The sequence below is a fragment of the Gymnodraco acuticeps genome, unplaced genomic scaffold (assembly GCF_902827175.1).
Source record: "Gymnodraco acuticeps unplaced genomic scaffold, fGymAcu1.1, whole genome shotgun sequence".
NCBI lineage: Eukaryota > Metazoa > Chordata > Actinopteri > Perciformes > Bathydraconidae > Gymnodraco > Gymnodraco acuticeps.
In genome coordinates, this window is record NW_022992126.1 from 1,637,318 (window position 1) to 1,659,671 (window position 22,354).

The 22,354-nt window shown below is 41.5% G+C and overlaps 1 protein-coding gene across 2 annotated transcripts in view; it reads left to right on the forward strand.

Moving 5' to 3' along the window:
• The window catches only part of ntn1a (netrin 1a), a 62,222-nt gene extending 39,986 nt beyond the window's left edge, over positions 1–22,236 (forward strand). For both annotated transcript variants that reach the window (XM_034203518.1, XM_034203519.1), the window contains exons 4-7: positions 4,248–4,397; positions 6,477–6,530; positions 13,058–13,132; positions 18,984–22,236. In XM_034203518.1, the coding sequence (XP_034059409.1) occupies positions 4,248–4,397; positions 6,477–6,530; positions 13,058–13,132; positions 18,984–19,312 (608 nt within the window). In that variant the 3' untranslated portion in view covers positions 19,313–22,236. The remainder of the gene's footprint in view (positions 1–4,247; positions 4,398–6,476; positions 6,531–13,057; positions 13,133–18,983) is intronic.
• The last annotated feature ends 118 nt before the right edge of the window (positions 22,237–22,354 follow it).

Consider the following 22,354-nt stretch of genomic DNA (forward strand, 5'->3'; position numbering starts at 1 on the left):
CAAGCAGCGTGAGCGCTACATTGAAGTGACAGCAATTAAGAGGTTTGGTTATTTATTGAACTCAAAAGAGAGAGGGCCTTTTTGCTGTGTGGCTTTCTGGGAGAGAATGGACACTGTAAGGAGCGCAGGGCAGGTCGAGGAGCACAAGAGTTTGCTTTTATATGCGTAATACAATCCTCCCCAAAAGCAGCTCATTTCCATAGGAGGCCATTACGAGTAAAAGAGAGCAGTGGCTGACAGCGGAGCGAGGCATGCCCGGTGGCTACATTTACACGCCAGAATGTATAAATTCACCCCTCATTGAGTAAGAGGGTAAACACTGCATACATTTCAAGAGGCTCTTGTTTGTTTCTTGAACTGTTTGAAGCCTCTGAATAAAACACACTGAGTGTATTCAACAACGAAATGCATGAATTTCGTAAAAAGTTATACGATTTGAGAAGACCAAGAGATGCTGCACTCTGGGTGGTCTTTCAACACATGTGACATATAACTGAAATAACAAATGCCACTCTGCAGTGATAGCTCTATCCAGAGTTCAGTCAGCAGTTTGTTGTCCCTGTTTGTCAACCTAAAACCCTGTCTTAACTTGAAGTTAAACATTAATGATTTCCTTGGAAACCTATCATCAATGTGGAGTCTTTTTGCAACAATGCTAACTACACAATAAATGTTGGCCAAATAATAAGCGCTGTTCATGATTAGTCGTCCTCTGAGGACTATCTAAACCAAATAAAATCAAGCTTGAGCAGGTCGGCGTCTGTTCTGTGACTGACGGATTGAATTCAGACCTTCACATTTCTAATCTGAAAATCCACCATCATATAATTTCATTGGTCAGTGAGATGATGAGGAACATATTTTGCACACAGAGGGATATTAGGCTTTGATTGAGGGATAGTCTATTTCAATAAGAATAACATGCTGGAAAACATACTCCCCTCTCCGCAGCATAGGTCTTCCATTGACACAGTAGAGTTTTTTTATTGGCCACATATAAAATGTTTTCTGCTTGGGATTTGAAAAATATTGTTTTTCATGATCACTTTTAGCTTTGGATTTCCACAGGGTGTTTTGTATCTGCGAGATAACTTTTTAAGCTCACTTTGTGGCCAAAAGCTGCTCAGGGCCGCTGAGTACATTATGCTGATCAATAAAACAGTAAACAGCATAAAAAGAGAGACACACCCTCTATTAGATAAACGTATTATTTGGAAAGCTGTTTATGTACTGTATAGTGCAACGACCCTATAACGTTATCTCTTTCTGCTCCAAAAATACTTGTGGAGGAGCAGAAACCTAATTATAATAGAACACAGACTCGGGTAGCTTGGCTTCAATCCAGGGCCAACAAATTATTCTTATTGGCACAGCACACACAATCCAAATGGGGGGAGTTCAGACTTCAAACGCCAGCTTTATGGTAAACGATTGGCAGAGTTCAAAATTCTCACATTGTGCAATCTCAGGCTGAGGCCCGACTGCCTGCCTTTGAAAAAAGCCTTCCACTCTCCCCATTAACCGAGAACATTTTTCATGCTTTTATATGCAACTCCCGGCGCCAAGAACTTCTTTTAGCGTTAGGATTTCTGTCTTCATCTAGAAAAACATGACAGTTATACAAGGCTAATCCCTTTGGATTCAGTTCTGCGTTGTTAGGGACAAAACACAAGCTCCCTTATGTTTATAAGACACCTACGCTTCTTATCATACACTCCTGTCAGTTCTCCACCAAGGAAGTGTTGAGACTGAAAGTGCCTCTTGCTCACTTGTCCCCATATCTTCGTAGCCATCTGTAGTAGCCATGAAGCCACTTAACAGTTAAGTGGACACACACTTAAACCAGAAACTCTCACTCACACCTCCAGAGTAAGCCGTTCCTCTAGCTAGCAGGTGGGTCATCCAGCCAGAGAGTCAGACCATTTGTCATCCAACTGGACAGCAGCTCAGGCAGCCAGTCAGCCTTCAAGCACCAAATGTGGAGGAGGAGAGGGAGGCAGAGTGTTTCCCACCTGTAGACCATGTGCTGCACGTCTTGGTTTACTGGCAGGCTCCAGGCTCTGAGCTGTGGTTACCAGGAAGAGGCTCTTAAAAATATAACCTGAGCTCTCTGAAGCTCCAAGCAGAAGCACACTTTGCCCTCCTATGCCTCGAACTCCTCTGACAAATGTACAGGCCTGAAGACGTGCTGCACTGGCCTCCACGCTGTTTATTGGGCTTCCTGAAGCTTTGTGTGTGTGTTTGTGTGTGTGCTGTTCCTGTGAGCTAGACACAGCTAAGCAATGAAAGCGATGACAGATAGCTCTGATAAAGGAACCAATAGATACACACACTTTTAGGGAGGCTTTTCTCCGTCTGATAAGAGGGGCCAACATCATGCAAGCACACACACACACACACACACACACACACACACACACACACACACACACACACACACACACACACACACACACACACACACACACACACACACACACACACACACACACACACACACACACACAAACACTTAGGAGAGATAAGAGAAACAACAGAAGCTGAATCACAGGAAACAGGCAATAGAGATAAAAGCGTGAGACTGTGTGATAGAAGGAGGTCAGCTGAAACCACAATGATGGGCTCAACCCACAGGATAGAGTTGTCTTGTAGCACTTTGCTTGTCAAATCTCAACGAACAGCAGCTATGTGGTTTCCAAGAGTCCGAGGTCAATCACAAAGAGGACAGATTCTGTATTTATTTACTACTTTACAGCAGCAGTTTTTCCTAAGGCCCCGCAGTAATGTGGATCTCCCAGAGAGCATGTCTCACATGGATGAATAACAACCATATCAACGCTCTAGAGGTCAAAGTTAAGATAAAGAACACATTTTAGCTTTTTTTCTGCCGAAAATTTAAAGCAAAACAATCTCTTCTTACAGTCATTTGATCTATTGGAATAATACACAGTAGAAACCTGTGTTTTAATTTGTATGCATAAGCTTCACTGCTAATTAAAACTTGTTTTGACATTTTTAGATATTAACACTAATTTCAATGCAATAGGCCGAAACGGACAGATTGTTGTGAAGCTGTAATTTTGTACTGTGGGTCGAAACAATCTATGTGGTTAAAAGCAAAACAGGCCAAACCACTAAATACTCCCACAAACCTCAAAGTACATAATTCAGCTACGCCTTTGAAGGCTTTTCAGAGTGACAAGTGACACAACGCAGAAAACAACTTCAGGGAGGGGCGGCAATCGAACCCAGTCGGCCGACCCTGAGGCTGAGAGTCAGCGGCATCACTGGTTTTCCATAGGAAATAAACACAAATATATAACACTCATGGGGTGAGGAATAAAGTGGTGAGAGTTTGGAGACAAATAGCGTTTTAGGTTTTGAAGGTTTTTCAAGTGAATAAGTGGAAATGTTGATAAATTATCAAGGCTGTTCTGGTCTCTCAGGATTTACTGTAAGGTCCAAAAATAGATGAAAAGAAACACCTCTCAGACAACTATTATTCAACACCGATTTCTAACTTGACAGGGGTTTGGCTGTGAAATGAATGAAGGGCTTGGATCGGGGAAAGCAATTGGAAAATGATTACATTCCTGAAGCATGTGTGTTCGATAAACCCCCCAGTTTGGGAGGAAATGTGACAGACGTTTTGGGCTCATGTTCAAAGCCCAACATGAATCAGAAACAGGCAATTAGGATTATCCTCCATTATTTGTATCATTTGGTAAACATGCTCAACCCTTTCTCTTTGCCTCACACACACAGCTGCAGTCCCACAGAGCGCTCACACTGGCTGGCATACACACCAAAGCAAAACATCCAAACTCACACTTTTCTAACTGAGGGTAATGCTGATACGGTATTTTGGCAGCTTGTGTTTTATGTGATGTTTGAATGCTAATTAGCTAATTAGCAAACAATGTCAAAATGTCGAGATATGTCTGTAGACTTAGAGGATGTGTTGCTCTTGTAGTCATGATGCCACACTCTCCAAAATGAGCGCTGTGGTAAGTTCTTCCTCTGTGTGCACGCCTCCACCTGTCTCTCACCACTCTATTATTGTTGCCTCCACTGCTGTGTACCCACCTGCACTCTTTATATATACTATATGTTTGTATCTCCTCACATGTGTGTGTGTGTGTGTGTGTGTGTGTGTGTGTGTGTGTGTGTGTGTGTGTGTGTGTGTGTGTGTGTCTCTGTGTGTGACCACTCACTGTGCCTCTCTTTCTTCCTCTGTTTCCTCACAGCATGTGATTGCCATCCCGTGGGTGCTGCTGGCAAAACCTGTAACCAAACCACAGGACAATGTCCCTGTAAAGACGGCGTGACTGGTATCACGTGCAACCGCTGTGCTAAAGGCTACCAGCAGAGCCGCTCGCCCATTGCCCCCTGCATAAGTACGTGGAACCCAGTCTTTACCATATCTGCCTCACTTTAGGACAAAAGGGAGGGACACACACATGGGCATACTCAATATTGACACATAAAGCAATTTGCTACACACACAAACACATACTGTAAGAGCGGACTCAAACAATGCTTCTTCAGACAAGTGCTTTAGTGTCAGACTGACGGTTTTCTGACCAGTAAATCTGCCAGCTTAAATAAACACACCATTAAACTGAACCTCAAGGTTATGCTCTCGGCTTGTTGCTCTCTCCATACCTTTGAGAAAAGACCCAGAGCCGTTAACACCCGCATCTCCAATCCCCAAAGTGTCTTAGATAAGTGAAGGAAGCTTTGGGTTGAATTCCAAAGTCAATCTTGTTCTCAGCATTCATTGACCATTTTATTTTTTATTATAGTACAATGTTGGAAAGATGTAGCTTGCCTAAGGGATGCCATCTATTTAAAGCTTCATATAATTAAGGCCTCATGGCAGATTAATTGTCTCATTCTCCAAAAAATACATTTGAATTGGTGCTCTTGCCATTGTAATTAGATAAAAGGAATTACATACTTATGAGAAAAGATCTCTATATGAAATTGCATGGCTGACCAGTCAAATAATATATATAATCAACTTCTATCGCTTGATTCCTGTGAATACAAAAAAATGTAGTTTTCCATTTGAGATGGAAATAAAGCCCCTCCATATGTGATATAATTTAATTTGTAATATCCCCCCATTAGACTCAAGGACAGGGTTTGCCAAGTTTCATTATGATACGGAGTCATATTATATCTTTGACTTTGTATACACCTGCGCTGGAGCGCTGTCAGCCATAAATCTACACAAGTCAATTATGAGACACAGGCTCATTATTTAAACTGGCGTACGTGGAGGCTGAACGCTGATGGAAGATTGCTGATCAACAACAACATCAGCAGAGGGACCTAGGGGCTTTAGGCGCTATTGTTTTGGCAGCAATTGTTTTGGCAGCAATTGTTTTTCTTGTCATTATATCAACCAATTCGTCATCGGAGAAGGCCTCATTATGTCCACAAGTCCACAAACAGGCATACACATCATTCCACAGATTCTGATTTACGGTGACATAATTGTTGTGTACGTTCAGAAAGTAGGAAGCAGGTTAGCTCAATCCCAGCTGAGGAAATTAGATTGTACTTGATCAAAAGACTTGATTCTTTCTTGCTTCCTTCATACACAAAGTCTTCACCTTTGCACAGCTGAAACCACCACTGTTGTGCACCTCTTTCTTTGCATGCGTCTGTGATACATGTCTGCGGTTTTTGCCCTCCCTATCCCCCATCTCCTCCGTACAGACCTTTTTTGAGGAGCCCCTTCTGTCCCTCCTGCCCACAATAACAAAACAGCATTATGTGGTTTTTTATATCTTCTGTTGTCATCCTGCCCCTTTGGAGATAAGAGGGCCCTTCTTCACGCATGGTTTGTCTCAGTGTCCTACCCACTAGTGAAGACAAGAGTATGAAGGAGGGCTGAGAGAATCAAGTCTTTGGACAATCATACTGCTCTGATGAAGTTGTAGTAATATTTTGAACATCCAACAAATAAAAAAAATGTATTGGTCCGATATGGCTTTGTAAGACATGTGAAGATATGGAGCTTTTGCAGAGCTATAAAGGGTGTTAGAGGAAAACAACTTCCTGACTCCATTCATCTACACATCTCACACTTTTTACCCCGATTGTGTAAGTGTTTTTTATTAGAAAGTACAAAAATTACTTTACGCCACTAGCGCACCACACATTTATTTTTGACTTAGTCTATCAGATATAACTTTGTCTGAATAAAGAAAAAAACATTATTTGGTCAGTAAAGTATTAAGCAATTTTTGCTGCCTACTGTCAACCAATAAAATCACATTTACACAAAAGCTTGTCAGCTGGATACAAAATAAATCACAGAGGTTTAACCAATTCATGGTCTTTACACTGATGTATTTTGTTTTCCCTTGACCCTTTCTTATCAATGCATGCACAGAACACATGGATGCATATAATAATAAAACTGGTCTTTCTTTGTGTCCATATCATGTTTTCTCTGGGAGCAGAGATTCCTGTTGCACCTCCAACAACCCCATCCAGCAGTACAGAGGAGCCATCAGGTGAGTCTAGAGTCCAACATTGACTTTTTATCTATAAGCTGCTACCCTTGCAAATAAGCACATCTGGCCCTGAGAGGAAGATGTGGAAGATAGTGTTGAAATGTAAATGGGATTTTTCCATATTTCCACAGTTCCACAATATTTTTGCACAAATGTTTAAACAGACTGCTGGGTAAATTGGATCCCTCTTGCCTTCCTCCTCCTTATTAAGGCTTCATGAATATTAACTTTATTAGCAGCAACCCTGGGATGTGCCTGCTTTAATCTCTCACACTTTCACAATTAACTAGTCTAACTGCGGCACAGTGGGGTGTTGGTCCAGCGCACAGCAGGGGGCCTGACGATGAAGTGAGGGAAGGACTGATTGAGGTGAACTGGATCCGGTAATTCAGTGCAGAATGCACTAGGATTCGTTTACAAGATCTTTGTGTTTATTAATATCACACGCCAATTCACTTCTGATTGGTTTGAAGTGATTAATGCCTTTGACCACTTTCTGGTTTCAAGGTTTCTGACTTAAAGCTAATTTATTTATTAACTTTCTGGTCTTTTATTAGCGGTTGTTGTAGTGATTTTCATTTAAATTACGTGGGATATTTATACTGAAAATATAAATAAACGGTGATTCGCAAGACAGGCATATGTTTGGTTATACAATGTGTAAACAAGCAAACTGTAAATGCTAGAGATGAGGCACACAAACTTGCATTGTGTGCTAAAGAAACAGACATACCTGTACAAACCCTGTCTGAATAAGTTCCGCATTGTGTCTTTTGACCTCATGCTGGAAAAAAGTTAGTCATCTGGCTCATGGCATGTTTGCTCTGTCTCACCCATGAAGTTGCTGGAGGCTCAAGGTATATGTATATTATGTATGTGAAGAGGCTCCTGCAGCTGTTGTTGGGCCCTCTGAGGACCCCAACGTTCCCCCGGACAGCTTCGATTGACAGAGCAGTCAGGAAACTGCCGGTCCCTAACCCTCCTCCACCTCTTTTCTTTTCTCTTTCAGTCTCTTTCACTCTCCTCCACCTCCTCCGTCTCCCTCTGTTTCACGCTTTGTCTTCACATAACACTGTGGGTGGTGCCGAGTTAAAATATCTGGAGTTGCTCTGGGCCCCCTTGTCAGGAATATGTCCGCTTTTGGGGTGTAGGAAATATTTCCTCATCTCGTTGAGGGATTACTGGATAAGTGAGACAAGGAACCATATTGCTTTATCAACTTGAATAAATGCAAAGTTCATAACTTTTCTGTTTTATTTCTTCAACTTTGAAACTTTATTGTACGTAAACTATAACTCTCCCTGCAAGTCACTGTTATCATGTGAGAACTTTGCCTATGGCTACATCCTGGTTTAAGGCTAAAATATTCCATTGATTAAACCATGTCATTGAAATAATGTAAACACAACCAGAAGGAGACTGTAACTACGGGCCGTGTAGCTTTAAAGATAATCTAATCACAGCAGAGAGTTCTGAGAATTCCCTCTCATATTTATAATGGACCCGAGACTGTTCGGCCCAGAGAGGTTGAAATCAAGCAGATTGCTAGATGGAGCACTTTGACGGACATCCTGCGTCGATCATGTCAGAATCATGAGTAGCCGAGTGATGGTCCCATCGGACCACCCGGGCATGAGGCCCAGAGGATGCATACATTACCCTCTGAGCCTTCTCAGAAGGTTGCAGAGCCGACGCACCTCCTGCTCGGCCCGGTATTCATACAGCTATGATATCACCTAATATGGGATTGCAAACAGATGTGTGGATTTTATCAGAGCATCAGAACAATGTTTTCCATCTCCTCTAGAAGAACCTGCACAAGAGTAAAGATGGAAACTATTACATTTTAATTTTTATATAATACATAAACATGTATAGTGGTTGAAGTAGTAATAGGTAAGAACACATGTACTCAAGGGAAATTAGAAGAAGAAAGGCATTGGAAGTAGGGAAAAAGGATATAGGCAAAAAAGAGGGGAAATCTACTCAAAGGATAAACATAAAGGGAAAGGGACAAAAGAATGGATAGATACCGTAAGAGAATAAAGACATTAGAGGGATGGAAAAAAGAGGAAAATGCTGAAGGAATGAGGTTCAGCTTGGGAAGGTTAATTTTGAAATAACCTATGTGAAAAAGTGTCCACAACCGTGTGTGTGTGTTAGATACCAGGGGGTGTTGGGCTGACAGCTGTGAGGCAGGTGCATTGTTGCGCCTCTGTTAAACGAAGGAGGGGACCGACCATTTTTTGGGGGGCGAGGGGTGAATTGAGGGAAAATGGAGTGGATATTAATTTGTCTCCTGCAGCCGAGCTCTCCCCCTCTCGATCACACGGAGGGCTGGAATGCATGGAGAATACCTCTGATGGTGTGGCCCAGACAAAACACACATTGTGCTGGTAGGTCACGGATGGTGTGAGTCGCCACTCCCACAGGTCGTGACAGAGACGTCTGCGCGCAGCAACGAAATGTGGAGGAGATTAACCGCTGATGACCTATGATGGCCGCCCCGGCGTGTCAGGATACGAGATGTGAAAGTAACTAATGATGATGATGAGGAGGAGGATTGGTGTGACGATGATGAGGCTCATGAGGGTATCATGTGTGTGTGCGTGTCTTGTCCGAGGCTGGAAGTGATCACAATCTGTGGCGGACCCCTCCTTTGGAATATTTTGGACATGAGTCTTGCATCACACACCCTGTTCAGTACTAGTCAACTCCACCGTACTCCGCATGTCAACGTGGGATCTTATTACTCACTTAATTAGAAAAAACAATAACGTTGAGAGAGATTTTACGATGAGCATGGCCAAAAATAGAGCAGTTAGGTGCCAAATTCTCATTATCAATATCAAACTTTCACATGCAATTTACTAATTTGTGCTCAAAATTGTAATGTCACAGTTTTGCTTGTCTTTCCATGTCCATGCTTTGGTTGATAACCAACAGAGGTCCCCACTGACTCTGAACCTCATCAGTTACTAATCAGAACTGATTTCACGCCATACAATAATCTTAAATCAGGTCAAGACCTGTAACAGCCTCTTCACTGGCTGTTGTCTGCCAGAAAACAAACTCTATCTTTTACTCTCTGATGAAAACAATGAGAGAAGAAGTGGGGGACTTTTCTTTTTCTTTTTTCTCTCTGCATCTTTGCTGGACAGCATCCAAACTCATGGCTCTTGTGTGAGCAGAACAGAACAGAGCGGGGCAGCACACTGGGCTCCATAATCTAATTACATGCTTTATTTCCCGCAATTTGTTTCTCAATCAGTCTGGTTGAGGGAGAAAGCCCTCCTCCTGGGCCATCATTTACACCTCCTGGTGTTGCTGCTCTGGTACATCTGATGGCACTCTGCCTCTGTGGACACGTTCACACTGAGTATCTAGATATATGGGTTTATCTAGATCTATCATATAGGGCGCTTACTCATACCCGATTTTGACTTGCCAGACCCTGTTAGATCAGAATTAATAATGTAACCTTGTATGTTATCCGTGTTAACAGCGGCAACACAACACATATTGGTATTTAACCAAATGTAATAACATTTCAGAAACAAAGCTCAATATAAGATCATGCCTATAGCAGCATTGTCTACTGCCATATTTTGGAATGTTGTATGAAATAATGTACTCTAACAACCGCAACTGAACAATCCAAGGCCTGGTTCTGCTTAAGTCCATGGGCACTGTAAAGCGTTGGCCCAAACACATACAACTCTACAGTACTGTAGTCTGTCTTGAAGCAGCTTTAGTAAGAAGCATCCCAAATGAAAACGATTAGCTTAAAGGGCTGTACACCACTTTGATGGAAGGGGCAGAGGTCCACCTCTCAGTTACGCACTGCTCAGAGCTCTGAAAGGCCGGAGACAAAGCGCTGTAGTAACTACATCTACTCAGAACACCCAAAGCACATTTTAGCTCAGTGCTACAGGACTGCTCCCACTTCCCCTGCTTGTAACGTGCGCACAAAGGGAACATTTGTCCTCACGGTAGGGGACTGCCTGGCCCTAAATGGGGATCTCGGGGTGCTCTCAGCGGGGCCCGGAGCTGTGTCTCAGGGGTACACTAATGGGGAACGAAAGGCTATCAAAGGGAAGTATCATGATGGCATCAAGGGGGGTTATGAGAAAACAAAGCGTCCTTTCCACAGCTCCCCCCTCCATCATTTACATGGTAATCAGGTGCAGCTCATATAGACTCCTCTGTTTCATTTACTTTGCCTATTTTGGTTACTCTCTCTATTTACTACCACCCGCTCCAGCTTTGGTTTTCCTTGATGATTTTTGGATTTTCCATATAATCACGTTCTTCTACTCCTCCTTCTCTTCCCACCCCCCTGATAAACTTCACTCCTGTCTTCTTCTTTTTTGTCAACCTCTCCACCCCTTCGCTCTCTACCAGTATCCATTCTCCCGCCTCCTTCCCTGCATTTTTTCTTCTTGCAGTGTTCCCCAGGCAACCTCATTCAAACAGAGCATAAAGGAGAGTAAAGGCATGGAGCAAAGATCTGCTCACAACAATGAAGTTTGTTCATATTCAGGCTGCCTGAAAGCGCCAATCCTTCATCTGCCATCACTTTCCTTCAGTAGGCTACTCGCTGTCCATCCATCTCTTCCTCCCTCCTTTCTCTTTTACTACAGTCAGTACGACTTGCAGCACTGAAGTGAACCAAATCAGTGCTCTGGATCCAATTTAAGCCAGCTGGGAGAGCCCTAAAAGAGCAGAAAAGAAGGGAAACAAGTTTTTATTTTTCAAGATATGGCCTCATGTCACATTATTCTGGCTCGCACTGTATTTGGCTGGCAGCTTGACAGCATAGTATGAGGCAATCCCTGAAGCTATATACTCTCTGGATTGCTGGGGCCAGAGATGTGGAGGAAGGTATATAGTGTTGCCTGGTTTACCTTCTGGTAATCCATCATAAAACTGATGGCATATGTACTGTATATCCTTCTGGACGGGTGGCAAAATGACGGCTTACTTCCAATAAACAAAACACAACAACCAATGGTTGATGGTTTCATCAAGCATGGAATATAACAACTTTATTTAAGCATGTACTTGATGTAGTCCAAAAAACATGTCTCAAACGTAATCTTGCTCATTTAAAATGTTTGTTTTCGATTTTTTTCTGGATGATAAACAAAGATGAAACCTAAATTACCTCTGAGATTGTGCACATTCTTTTTTTTTTTACCAGGAAGCCAAACTGAGATACACATCTCTTTAAGCCAACTAGCATGATTCACTTAAATTCATGATTGGATATTAATGTTTTTGATTAATTCATTTAATGTTAATGTTTTTTAATTCATAATAGTTTTTACTGAGTACTCCATGCCCAGGCTGCACAGTAGGAAAATACAGTTTTTCCCAGATCTGGAAAACCCGGGCTACATTAAAAAGCAACCATGAGCTTAGCTGTTCTCTACTGTCATGAGCATGTTCCAGTGTGTGTGTGTGAGCTGTGAGGCGATTTGACCCCTCTGCCTGCGTGAGGTATTTATTTGTTCGCCCCCCTACCAAAAAAAAGGGTCCTCTGCCTAATGCTTCATGGATGGCTAATTTTCCCTTCCTGACCTCCCTTTGTGTGGCATTGACCTCCTTTACACCCCCCCACCTTCTACTCCCGCAAATAGCTGCCAGCCATTGGCATCCCCCCTCCTTGTTCGCACTGCAATAAATGCACAAGCTTGACATGGTCCTCAGTGGGGCCTTGAAGTGATCCTGGGGTTATTTTTTTTCGGGAGGTCTATAGAGCTGAGGTGGCAAGCGAGGTGAGATTTTGTTGGGAGGCGGGGGGTTGAAGTGGGTGGAGGGTGGTCTGCTCAGGCCTGACTCATTCCCACAGTCTGAAGAGGAGTGAGTGGGTAGATGGCAGCGGTGATTTGTGTGTCTCCTAAACCGCTGCTGGTACCATCAGCTCCATTCAGACGGAGGTCCTGCCATCACACATGGAGGTTGTAGACATGGTTAAAGGGATAAAGTGCCTCCACCACAACCAAAACACACACCCTTAATGATTCCAGCAGGGACATAACAGCAGAGCCATTAGACAACACAACCAAACCAGACAGAGGTGCGCCAACCAGTCATCCCAAAAACTATTTCCAGAGGTGCTGTTGTCTGAAAAGTTGCTCAGGGGAACCGTTCTTTCTGTCTTTGTAAATTCTCCCCGATCTGCTGGCACTGTCTGTCTTGCTAATGCTTTATTTATGTATTTACTAAATGTTCATTTTTGGTCCAGTTCCACAAATGCATTAAAGGATGGACATTGAACTATAGCTCATCTATAGTGTTAGCATTTGATCACAGACTTCGCAATTAAAAAAACAATTACATTTTAGATGTAACAAAAAGTGAATGTGAATGATGAATATATATTATATGTGAGATTGTTTTAAGTCCACCAACAAAATGTACAAATCCTTAAAAGTTGCAAAACCGTTTCCTATCATTAATAAATGTACCAAAAATGTACCGTTCTTTGTTCTCACCCCCTGTATTTTCTCCCTCCCTTGCAGACTGCGACTCTTACTGCAAAGCGTCTAAAGGCAAACTGAAGATCAACATGAAGAAATACTGCAAGAAAGATTACGGTAAGTCAACAGACAACACACATTTAATGACATGTATTAACATTAGTTTTCACAGGAAAGCTTAAAAACATGTGGTCTGATTGAAGAAACGCACAGTAACTTAGCCAGACTACACTGAGAACAGAAACTAAATGTTTATGTTGGGATATGAATATGTATATTTGGCTTCCCATACTATACATCTCCATCCAGCACGTTGCTTGGGAACTGCTATAGTTTACAGGGGAGGCTTTTTACTGATGGCTTACTCCAGCTTTCTGAGGACAGAGACAAAGGATCAAACAGAAGAGAGCAGATCTTCAAGGAGGAAGAGAGAAGCAGACAAACAGAAGTAGAGAAAAGGCAGGATAAAGCATTAGGCTGAGGTGTGTGTGTGTGTGTTGTCTCCGAGCAAGCATTTAAGGCCCTAGTGGATGAAGCAAAGACAGTGTGACGGACAGTTGGTGCTCTCTAAGAGATCCTCATTAAGGCAGCCCACTTCCCCCACAACGATGCGATGCTCGCTGCATTCCTGTGAGCGTCCGTCCGCCACGCCATTCAAGGTGTGGATAAGACGTATGACCTCTCCCCTCTTCCCCTCCCTCTGTCCCCTCCCCTGATTGAAGTCAGGCCGCTGAACCGGTCAACCAAGCAGCGGCATCCTGCGGCATACCTCAGCAGCTTGACAGACAGCCCTGGGCTTTGTTCTGCAGGGATTTGGAGGAGTTAGGGGTCAACTTATAGACACCTCCTCTTCCACCAATGCCTACCTTGCTGCTGATGTCGTGAGAAGAGCCTTGCCTCTGAAATATGTGTCCGTTCATCCATGAATGTGTCAGCTACACGGCTGTTTGCTATTCTTTGGTTTGGCCGGAAAGCAATGTTGTTAACCTTTACATTTCAGGTCAGATTCTTGGTTTTAATTCTAAAGTTATACATAACAAACAGTTATGTTACGAGTCGAACATTTACGTTACACCTGAATGAAAACAGCAGTCTGCCTCTTTACAAGGGCAGTGAGGCGTAGAGGTAAAAACAGACATCAGGATGTCCCGCTGAAGGATCATCACTCAACATGTTACCGACTTCCATCACGTTTATATATCCCAAGAGTGAAGCCAGGAGAGCCTCCAAGCTGATTCGAACATGTGTTGTGCGTGTGTGTGAAGTGTAGGGGATTTGCTGGTACTGATGGTGGAGATATTCTGGGATTATACCAAGTGAAATACTAATGAAAGCTTCTCTTTGCACCATTTTATGTTGATGGGTATTTGTACCTATAATCATCTGAATTAATTCAGAGGCATACGACAGTAGGTTTTTCTTGTTTCTAAAAATGGTGAACAACTGATAAGGTACACATATACTGTAAGTAAATGCATACACACATTTAATGTATTCATATATAAAATAATAAAATATGATTCTTCTAAAATAAACACATATTACAACATCTCATACGTCCCTTCAAACATTTGTAGGTTTTTAAATATGCATTTTTAATCAAGTTCTGGTTCAAACATTTAAGTTAATCCACCATTAGTTGTAGGTGCTACATCATCCTCTATGTAATCCACGTTTTACTCGCCTTTACCAGGGGGGCTTTGTGCTCGATGTACATGGGAAGCATTACGTTTCTTGTTACATATATCCTTAGCTTACAACAGCTTTTTCAAGATTCATAACAGACCATAACAAGATCTCAGTACAGTCTTTACCACACGCAGGCTCAGCGAGGCCGATCGAGAAGTCAAACACAATGTAAATCTACAGGATAAGTAGAGGCTTTGGACTGTTTTGAAAAGATCAGCAGGGGAGCGGGGCTCCATGCTGCGTAGGGAAACCACGCAACAAGCTTCTGTGGTCGACATACAGACGCTCATAAAGAATTACATGAGGGAGCGGAGGGTAGGAAGGGGGTGAAGATGTCAGAGAAATGTGGGGTTATACTACTCCTGGCATTCCAGTGTACAATGATTGTTGACCAAACACAAACACAGAGAACAGCACCCGTTGGCAGCAGGGAGGTGCAAGGTGGTGCCGAGGTCACCATCGGGTCAGCCCAGATCAGCCACTGAGGCCTCAAGAGCACTACGACAAACACTTGCAGACGGAAGATGAGAAATGAGGGGTTAATTGTAAGATGCTTCATTTTGGTTTTGAAACTATCCTATCACAGAGCTTAAAATTATGATATGTGCATAGCTGAAGACGCTGAAGATCATGCTGTCAAGAAAACTGAAAAACGACCTGCAGTGAAAATGCCTGATGGGTAGTGTTGTATTATAATATGTCAGACAAAACATGATTTTCAGGAGGAAAGTTGAAAAAAATAAAACTAGCATTCATTATAGAAATATGTATGGTTGTTTTATAATCCAGTAGTACATCATTCGTAATAGTCCATAATTTAAAGAAACTGAAATGTATTCTATACTTATACAGAATGTGCTTCACAATTGACAGAAAACCTGCTGTACAGAAAACTATTCAACCATTTAGACTCATTAAAAGCCTAAAGAAGCATGTTGAGACTGCTTCAGTTTCTCCTTCAGGAAGCTTCACTTGGTTTTGAAATGATGCAGTGAAAATACCAACATTTTTGGTATTATACAGTATAGTGAATTCTCTATTCACTATACTGTATAATACCAAAAATGTGTTTTCTGTTGCCCGAGTGAGGACGTTTTAGAGCCAGCTTCAGCTCTTCACCATTCATGAAGTGTGACTCACATATCTCTTCATGCCGCCACCATGTTCGGCTCCATTAGCGCGACACTGAAGGTGAAACCAGTGACCCAGTATCACGATTGCTCTCTTTAAAAGCTGTCCCATAAGTACAGGAGAAGTATAATGGAAGTTAATAAGGCTCTGCTCAATATAATACATATCGATGCATGCTCCGTTAGGCTCCTTGAGAGACAGCCCTCTCTTTCCCTCTCTCCCTCACTCCCTCTCTCTGAGGACCATACCGGTTGATTCATCATGTGATATCACTGTGTGTCTTTCCAGCTAACGTCTCTAATAGCCCTACCCTGCCTCCTAATCACATTACAAATCATACTGCTCTGTCAGTAGTAATGGACATAATGCATGTGGGGCTCATAGCTGCACCATAGACCAGCCTTTTCCACTGAGAAAGACCGTTTTTATACCACACGACTGTAGTTTATTGGGATTTACAGTACAGGAGGGCCCGTTCACAAAGGTTTACCATGGAGGTTATGTGATGCTTATCATTTATTTTGGCTGTTTATAATTCCACTTGATTTGACAGTGTTATTAGCAGCTGATACTAACCTGATGACAAAAGTAATGATGGATCAGCCTTCCACACCAAGCTCGATGTTCCCTAAGCTTTCTTATGGTTTTATGTGCAATACACTGTCAAAACATTGAGAAAATCCCCAATGCGGCTTGCAGGCAGCTCTTTAACCTGACAATAGACACGTTTCTTTCTGGTCTGTTGTCAGTAGACTTATCATAATTGTTATCAAATCTATCTTACTCAAACAAATACAATTTGTTAGCCAATTGATAATGTGACAATCTCTTATTTTAGTCACCATGACACAAATGACCAAATAAATCCTATACAAAAGGCTATTGGGTATAATGAAGCCAAAACAAGTCCTTTCAGAGTTTTGGATACTGTGACACAGGAAGGTTTAGCACTCATACAAGCGTCAATCCACAGGGTGATAATGGTGGTAGCAGAGGAGAGACAGTTGCTGATGTTTGAATAATGTTGGAAAAAGAGCCAGTGAGCTTGGAAAAAATGTACCCTTTACTTTCTCCATGGCAGAGGTTACTCTTAAATAATAAGCTGATGCCGCAAATTGAAACAAAGGACAAGTGCTCATTAAAATGATAAAACACAATAACATATCTTCATGCAGGACGGTTGGCTGTTAGTTGACTCACTGTGTCTTATTTAGTTTCCTCCTTAATTATCCAATGACAATTTAGTGGAATAGAAAAACTAAAAGAGAAAACTTTACCTCAGAAACCAGGAGTATTTGTTTCCCTTGATGACCATGGCAAGGCATGGAAAGACATGAAGCATTGGAACAGATAATAAGTTGTGGGTAAACTCTGGGAGCTTCCCGGTTTTTCATTGCTCAAAGAATGGCAATATCATTCTGTCAGTCGTTCTGTACATCAATTTGATCCAGAGTGAAATATGTCAACAACTGCTAGATAGATTGCCATACAATGTTGTATAGACAATAACGGTCCTAGTAGAAAGTCCTTCTGACTTGAGCGATTCACTGACTTTTGTTTTCGCACCACCGCCAGGCAGTAGCATGGCGTGGGGAAAAAATTAGGCGAAGCCAATAATACGTCCTTTCTTTTGGGTCGGGGGTGTGGTGGTCAATGTCATAACGTAACCAGATGAGTGATTACAGCACCCGGTATCATTTTACACACATTTGTATCAGATGCAGGACTTACACACGCCTGTTATCTAACCGACAGGTCCGCACGCACTCTCCAGCCGAAACTCTAATAAGCATTAATTCACAAACTAAATCAGGAGACCTTTAACGTCTTACGTCCGATTCGCTCCTTTGTTCCTCTCTGTACACAGCTCCAGTTTGGGCATCGGCCTGTCATCAGATTGTATTTGTTGTTGCTGCTGTAGCGGAAGTTTGGTACAATTATTTTTGATGAAATACTCCAAATCTCCACCCTCCATAATTGCACTTGCTTCAGTTGCTTGCTACTTTCTACCGGCGGTGAGAGTGGTGCAGTGACGCTATCTATCTTCTATCGATTAGATTTATGATTCGAAAATTATAAAAGTAGGGTAGACATGTGGAGATTATCCGACTGAACAAAAAGTGCATTTATCTAACAGGTTCGTTTTCCACTGACCTTATTTCCAGCTATTTTCCAAAATCCTATGGAGAACTCCCATTGCTTTTTTGTCGAGGGAAACCGAGAGCAGCTTACTTCCGGATTTTAGGACTGCAACACTAAATTGATGCGATTTGATTTCATTGGAGGCAAAGGAAGCCAGCCGCCTCTGGCTTCCCTTGGCATGGCCCTGACTAATCACAGGTTGGCAGGGGCATGACGTGAGCCTTGTCTGATTGGTCAATCCCTCCATTTTTTTTCACCAAGGGAAGCCAGATTCGGCTGGCCTCCTCTCGCAACAGTGAGTGCAATCTACTGTTTCACCATAACATCTAGAGGGGCGCTGTTTGTTTCACTCTTTGTAAAATACTCAATGAGAATGGGGGAGAGACGGGCCGGCAGCAATACACAGCAAAGGAGAATTATCGAAACAAAATAAAGTGTTTTATTTATTTATTTAAATTATAACTACAATCCGAAAAAACAGGGGAAGCCTGGCTTCCCTTGGCCTCTGGGAGAAAACGCCACCACCGCCAGGTTGATGGATAGGCAGATGTATTGCCATTGAGTCGATGGAGATATTGATTAATAACTAGAGGATTATTTTGAATACATTTGGGGATCAGGTTACATTTTTTCGTTGAAGGTAAAATGGTAATGACAACAATTGCATAACATATTCACACATTCTTGTTCCCTTCAGGATGAATTGTGATAACTTAAGTGATTCTCTGACATTTAGTCAAGAGTCCAATACTTTGATTAATGACCAAAGACATATGGGCACTGGAATTAGTCTCATCTTTAATTGTTTATGTTAATTAGCAAAGGTTATTAAAGTTGTTTTAATCATCAGCATGTTAACATTGTCATTGTAAACATGTTAGCCTGCTGATGTTAGCATTTAGCTAAAAGGACCTCTCAAAGCAAGGGCCTTTTACTATAAGAACTATAAGAAATCTCACATTAATTGATAATGTGTCATCTCTTTCTCCTTTACTTCACTCTGCAGCCGTCCAGGTGCACATCCTGAAGGCAGACAAAGCCGGCGAGTGGTGGAAGTTCACCGTCAACATCATCTCCGTCTACAAGCAGGGTGAGAGTCGTATCCGCCGTGGGGACCAGTTCCTGTGGGTCCGCGCCAAAGACGTGGCCTGCAAGTGTCCCAAGATCAAGCCTGGGAAGAAGTACCTGCTGCTGGGGAACGACGAGGATTCCCCCGGCCAGAGCGGTGTAGTGGCCGACAAAGGCAGCCTGGTTATCCAGTGGAGGGACACGTGGGCGCGCAGGCTCAGGAAGTTCCAGCAGCGTGAGAAGAAAGGCAAGTGCAAGAAGCCATAGGTGGAAAAAAGACGGAGAACATACCGGAGAGGGAGAGGAATTCAAGAAAAAGCTGATATAAAAAAATGTAAAAAGTAAAAAGAGAGGCCGATAGAGGACCACGGACAGACAAGAGACTGTTTATGTCGCTGCTTTTTTGTGTAGAAGCATGAAGAGAATTATTTAGGATGATTTGTTTTTCTAGTGAACTTTGGTTGAAGGAGCTCACCTTGTAGATTTGGTTTGATCGTGTATTTTATTTGTCTCTCTTGTGGATTTGCCGAATTTGCACCTATTACCAGCATATACAGTTATGTGTCCATTTTCTTTATCTCAGTATGAAATCATTATATTTTATGTTGTTGTTTATGGATATTTTCTGCTGGTGCAAAAAGGACACAGAAAAAGCCACTTAATTACCACTGCAATGTTGCCTCTGCATGGTTTTCTTGTTGTATTCTTAGCTAAGAAGCGAGCTTGTTTCATCAAAAGTCTTCACTGATCTGTTTGAGGCAATAGTGTTTCCTCCATGTGCCATAATTAATATTGTTTGCAAGCCACAGAAATGCATATTACATTTAGCGGTCAATGAGTCGCCATTCATTTTCCTCTGTTCAAATTCAGGTAAATCTGCTCCTCAAGAGTCAAGAAATCTGTAGATACAGATTTTTAGCTGTCAGGACTTTTGCAAATATGCAAGTGACGAAAGAGAATCAAGGATAAAACACAATATTCACTAAAGCGTACTTTACTCCCCTTCACTGGTTATGTTTTGATGGTTCAGTATTTGAAAATCCTGCTTGTGAAAGCATCTCTTTTGAGACTGTAACTGGTGCTGCTTATGGTAGCTACTATTTAAAATGATGCTTTTTTTGGAAGACAGACTGCATTTGAAACAACTTTTTTTTAATTTCAGTACTTACAATAACTGTGATTTTTCTTTTCACAACTCCACCAGGAGTTTAACAACTGACTTAAAAATGGACCAGAGGCCAGTCTCTAATTGTTATAAATTCCCCATCATTTTGTTTTCAAAAAATCAGGACTAATTGTTTAGTTAGTTAGTAGTTAATTGAAATCATAATATTAAATATTGGTTCCCAAGAGGCTAGAAAATGAAATGTCAGATGTGTGTTTTTTAATTCAAAACATCTACATTTTAATGAGAATATTAACTCCTACCACAGATTGATTAGAGCTGTTAAAGTTACTCGAGTTGGGTCATTGAATGTATGCAACATTGTAGTTGTGCCGATGAAAGTACTGCATGTTCTCAGAGCAGACTGACAGACATGCAAAGAGTCTGTACGTAAGATTTTAAATATATAACTTCCAACTTACATCAGCTCATGAAAAATAATGTACAATGTGTCATAATGTATTTTTAAATGTCACATAGGGCCTGAAATGTGGATGTCTAAAGATCACAAAATCTAGTGTGTTTCTTACCGTGGAACCAGACGCTTACGTCAAATATGTAATTCAACTCTAATAATGCAGTATGTTAACAGAGAAAATACATTATGAAGAGAAAAGAATGTCCTTACCTTATGTGAAGAAAACAATCCTAGCGCAGAAAATTAAGGACATTAGCGAAAAACAGCACCTTGAAAAAAGTGCTCAACAATTTCTTCGATGTATTTTTAAATATCCACCTCACAGTTGCTTACATTCATCTAGGATTCTTCTTAAAGTGCTTTGAGATTGCAGATAAGTCCACACAGTCTTTGCAAACACAATGCATGACTGTACATTCACTGTGCGGCCAGTCAGAAGCCACGGTGTCGCATTGACCTGTCACGTTAATTCTCTCCACTTCAACACTTGCACAGGGAGGAATGGGGTGAATTGCAATCACTTGACGCTGATTGATTCAAACCACATTGCTCATTTATTTGTATGCAGTTGGGTTTGGATTTCTCTAAGGAATGCGTGGTAAAAACATAGCTCAGGTTTGTAAAATCCCACAGCGTATTTGATGTATCATAAACTGGAGTTCCATTCAGTCCATCCCAAAACACTCTGAGCTACATGTTTCATGTCGCTGGTATTTGTTGTTTCACAAAATCCCATTCAATACCTTTAAATGTGTTCCACAGCACTAAGTAACTGTAAAACAGGGTTTAGGATATGTTTAGGACACGTGGTTTTAATCTAATGGACTCTCTACTTCCTCTGTTTAAAAGGTAATAAGTTCTGATTCCACTATCTCAGAAAAGTACTAATTTGTTCAGGAATTTTCATAATCAACTAAAACACAGGCTTTCCCATCCATAATCAAAATCACCTGGGAGACTGCAAGATAAAAGGAACAGATGCCCTTGTTGCTAAAGTGCTTTTTTCCGTATTTACATTTAGGGTTTGATGGAGTGTGTTTTTCTTAAATGTGCAATCAATCAAATGATTGTGATGTGCGTCAATCGTTACGCTCTAATGATATCAACACATACAGTATATTTACATGTTCCTGCCTTTCATTCTTAGTCCTACAACATAACATTACATGTCAATGTTTTTCTGTCTGGCACGATGTAATCTGTAGTCCCACTTCTCTAGTCTCTGTAGCCTCATGCTGTACATTTTACATCCGTCTCCTGAGCGATGGTTTGGCAAGCTTCCTGTTGAAATGCTACACACGTACCTGTCAAAGCATTGCTTTGTGTTCATACTATGAATTGTAAATGTTGTTTAGTTGTCACCATTGCCAAGACTATTTTTTTGCAATGTTGTTTTACAATGCGTACTAATATATTATGGTTATTATATATGAATATATTTAATGACACAAGACATTGTGGATTTTATTGTCTTTTTCATTTTTTTTTACTTGTTTGTGGTTGTTTAGATCGTTGACATTAAAGAAGGAAATAATAACTACTGAACACACCAACCTGGTAGAACTAAATTCAGATTTTCAGTTGAAATAAACTCTTGTTACATTGAAACAAACATGTGCCTGTTTGAATAATGATTTTTAAATGTATTTATTTAAGTAAGTATAAATGCAGCTTTTCTCCATTTACTGGTTGCCAATTCATAAAATTGCAAGTACAATATTATGTA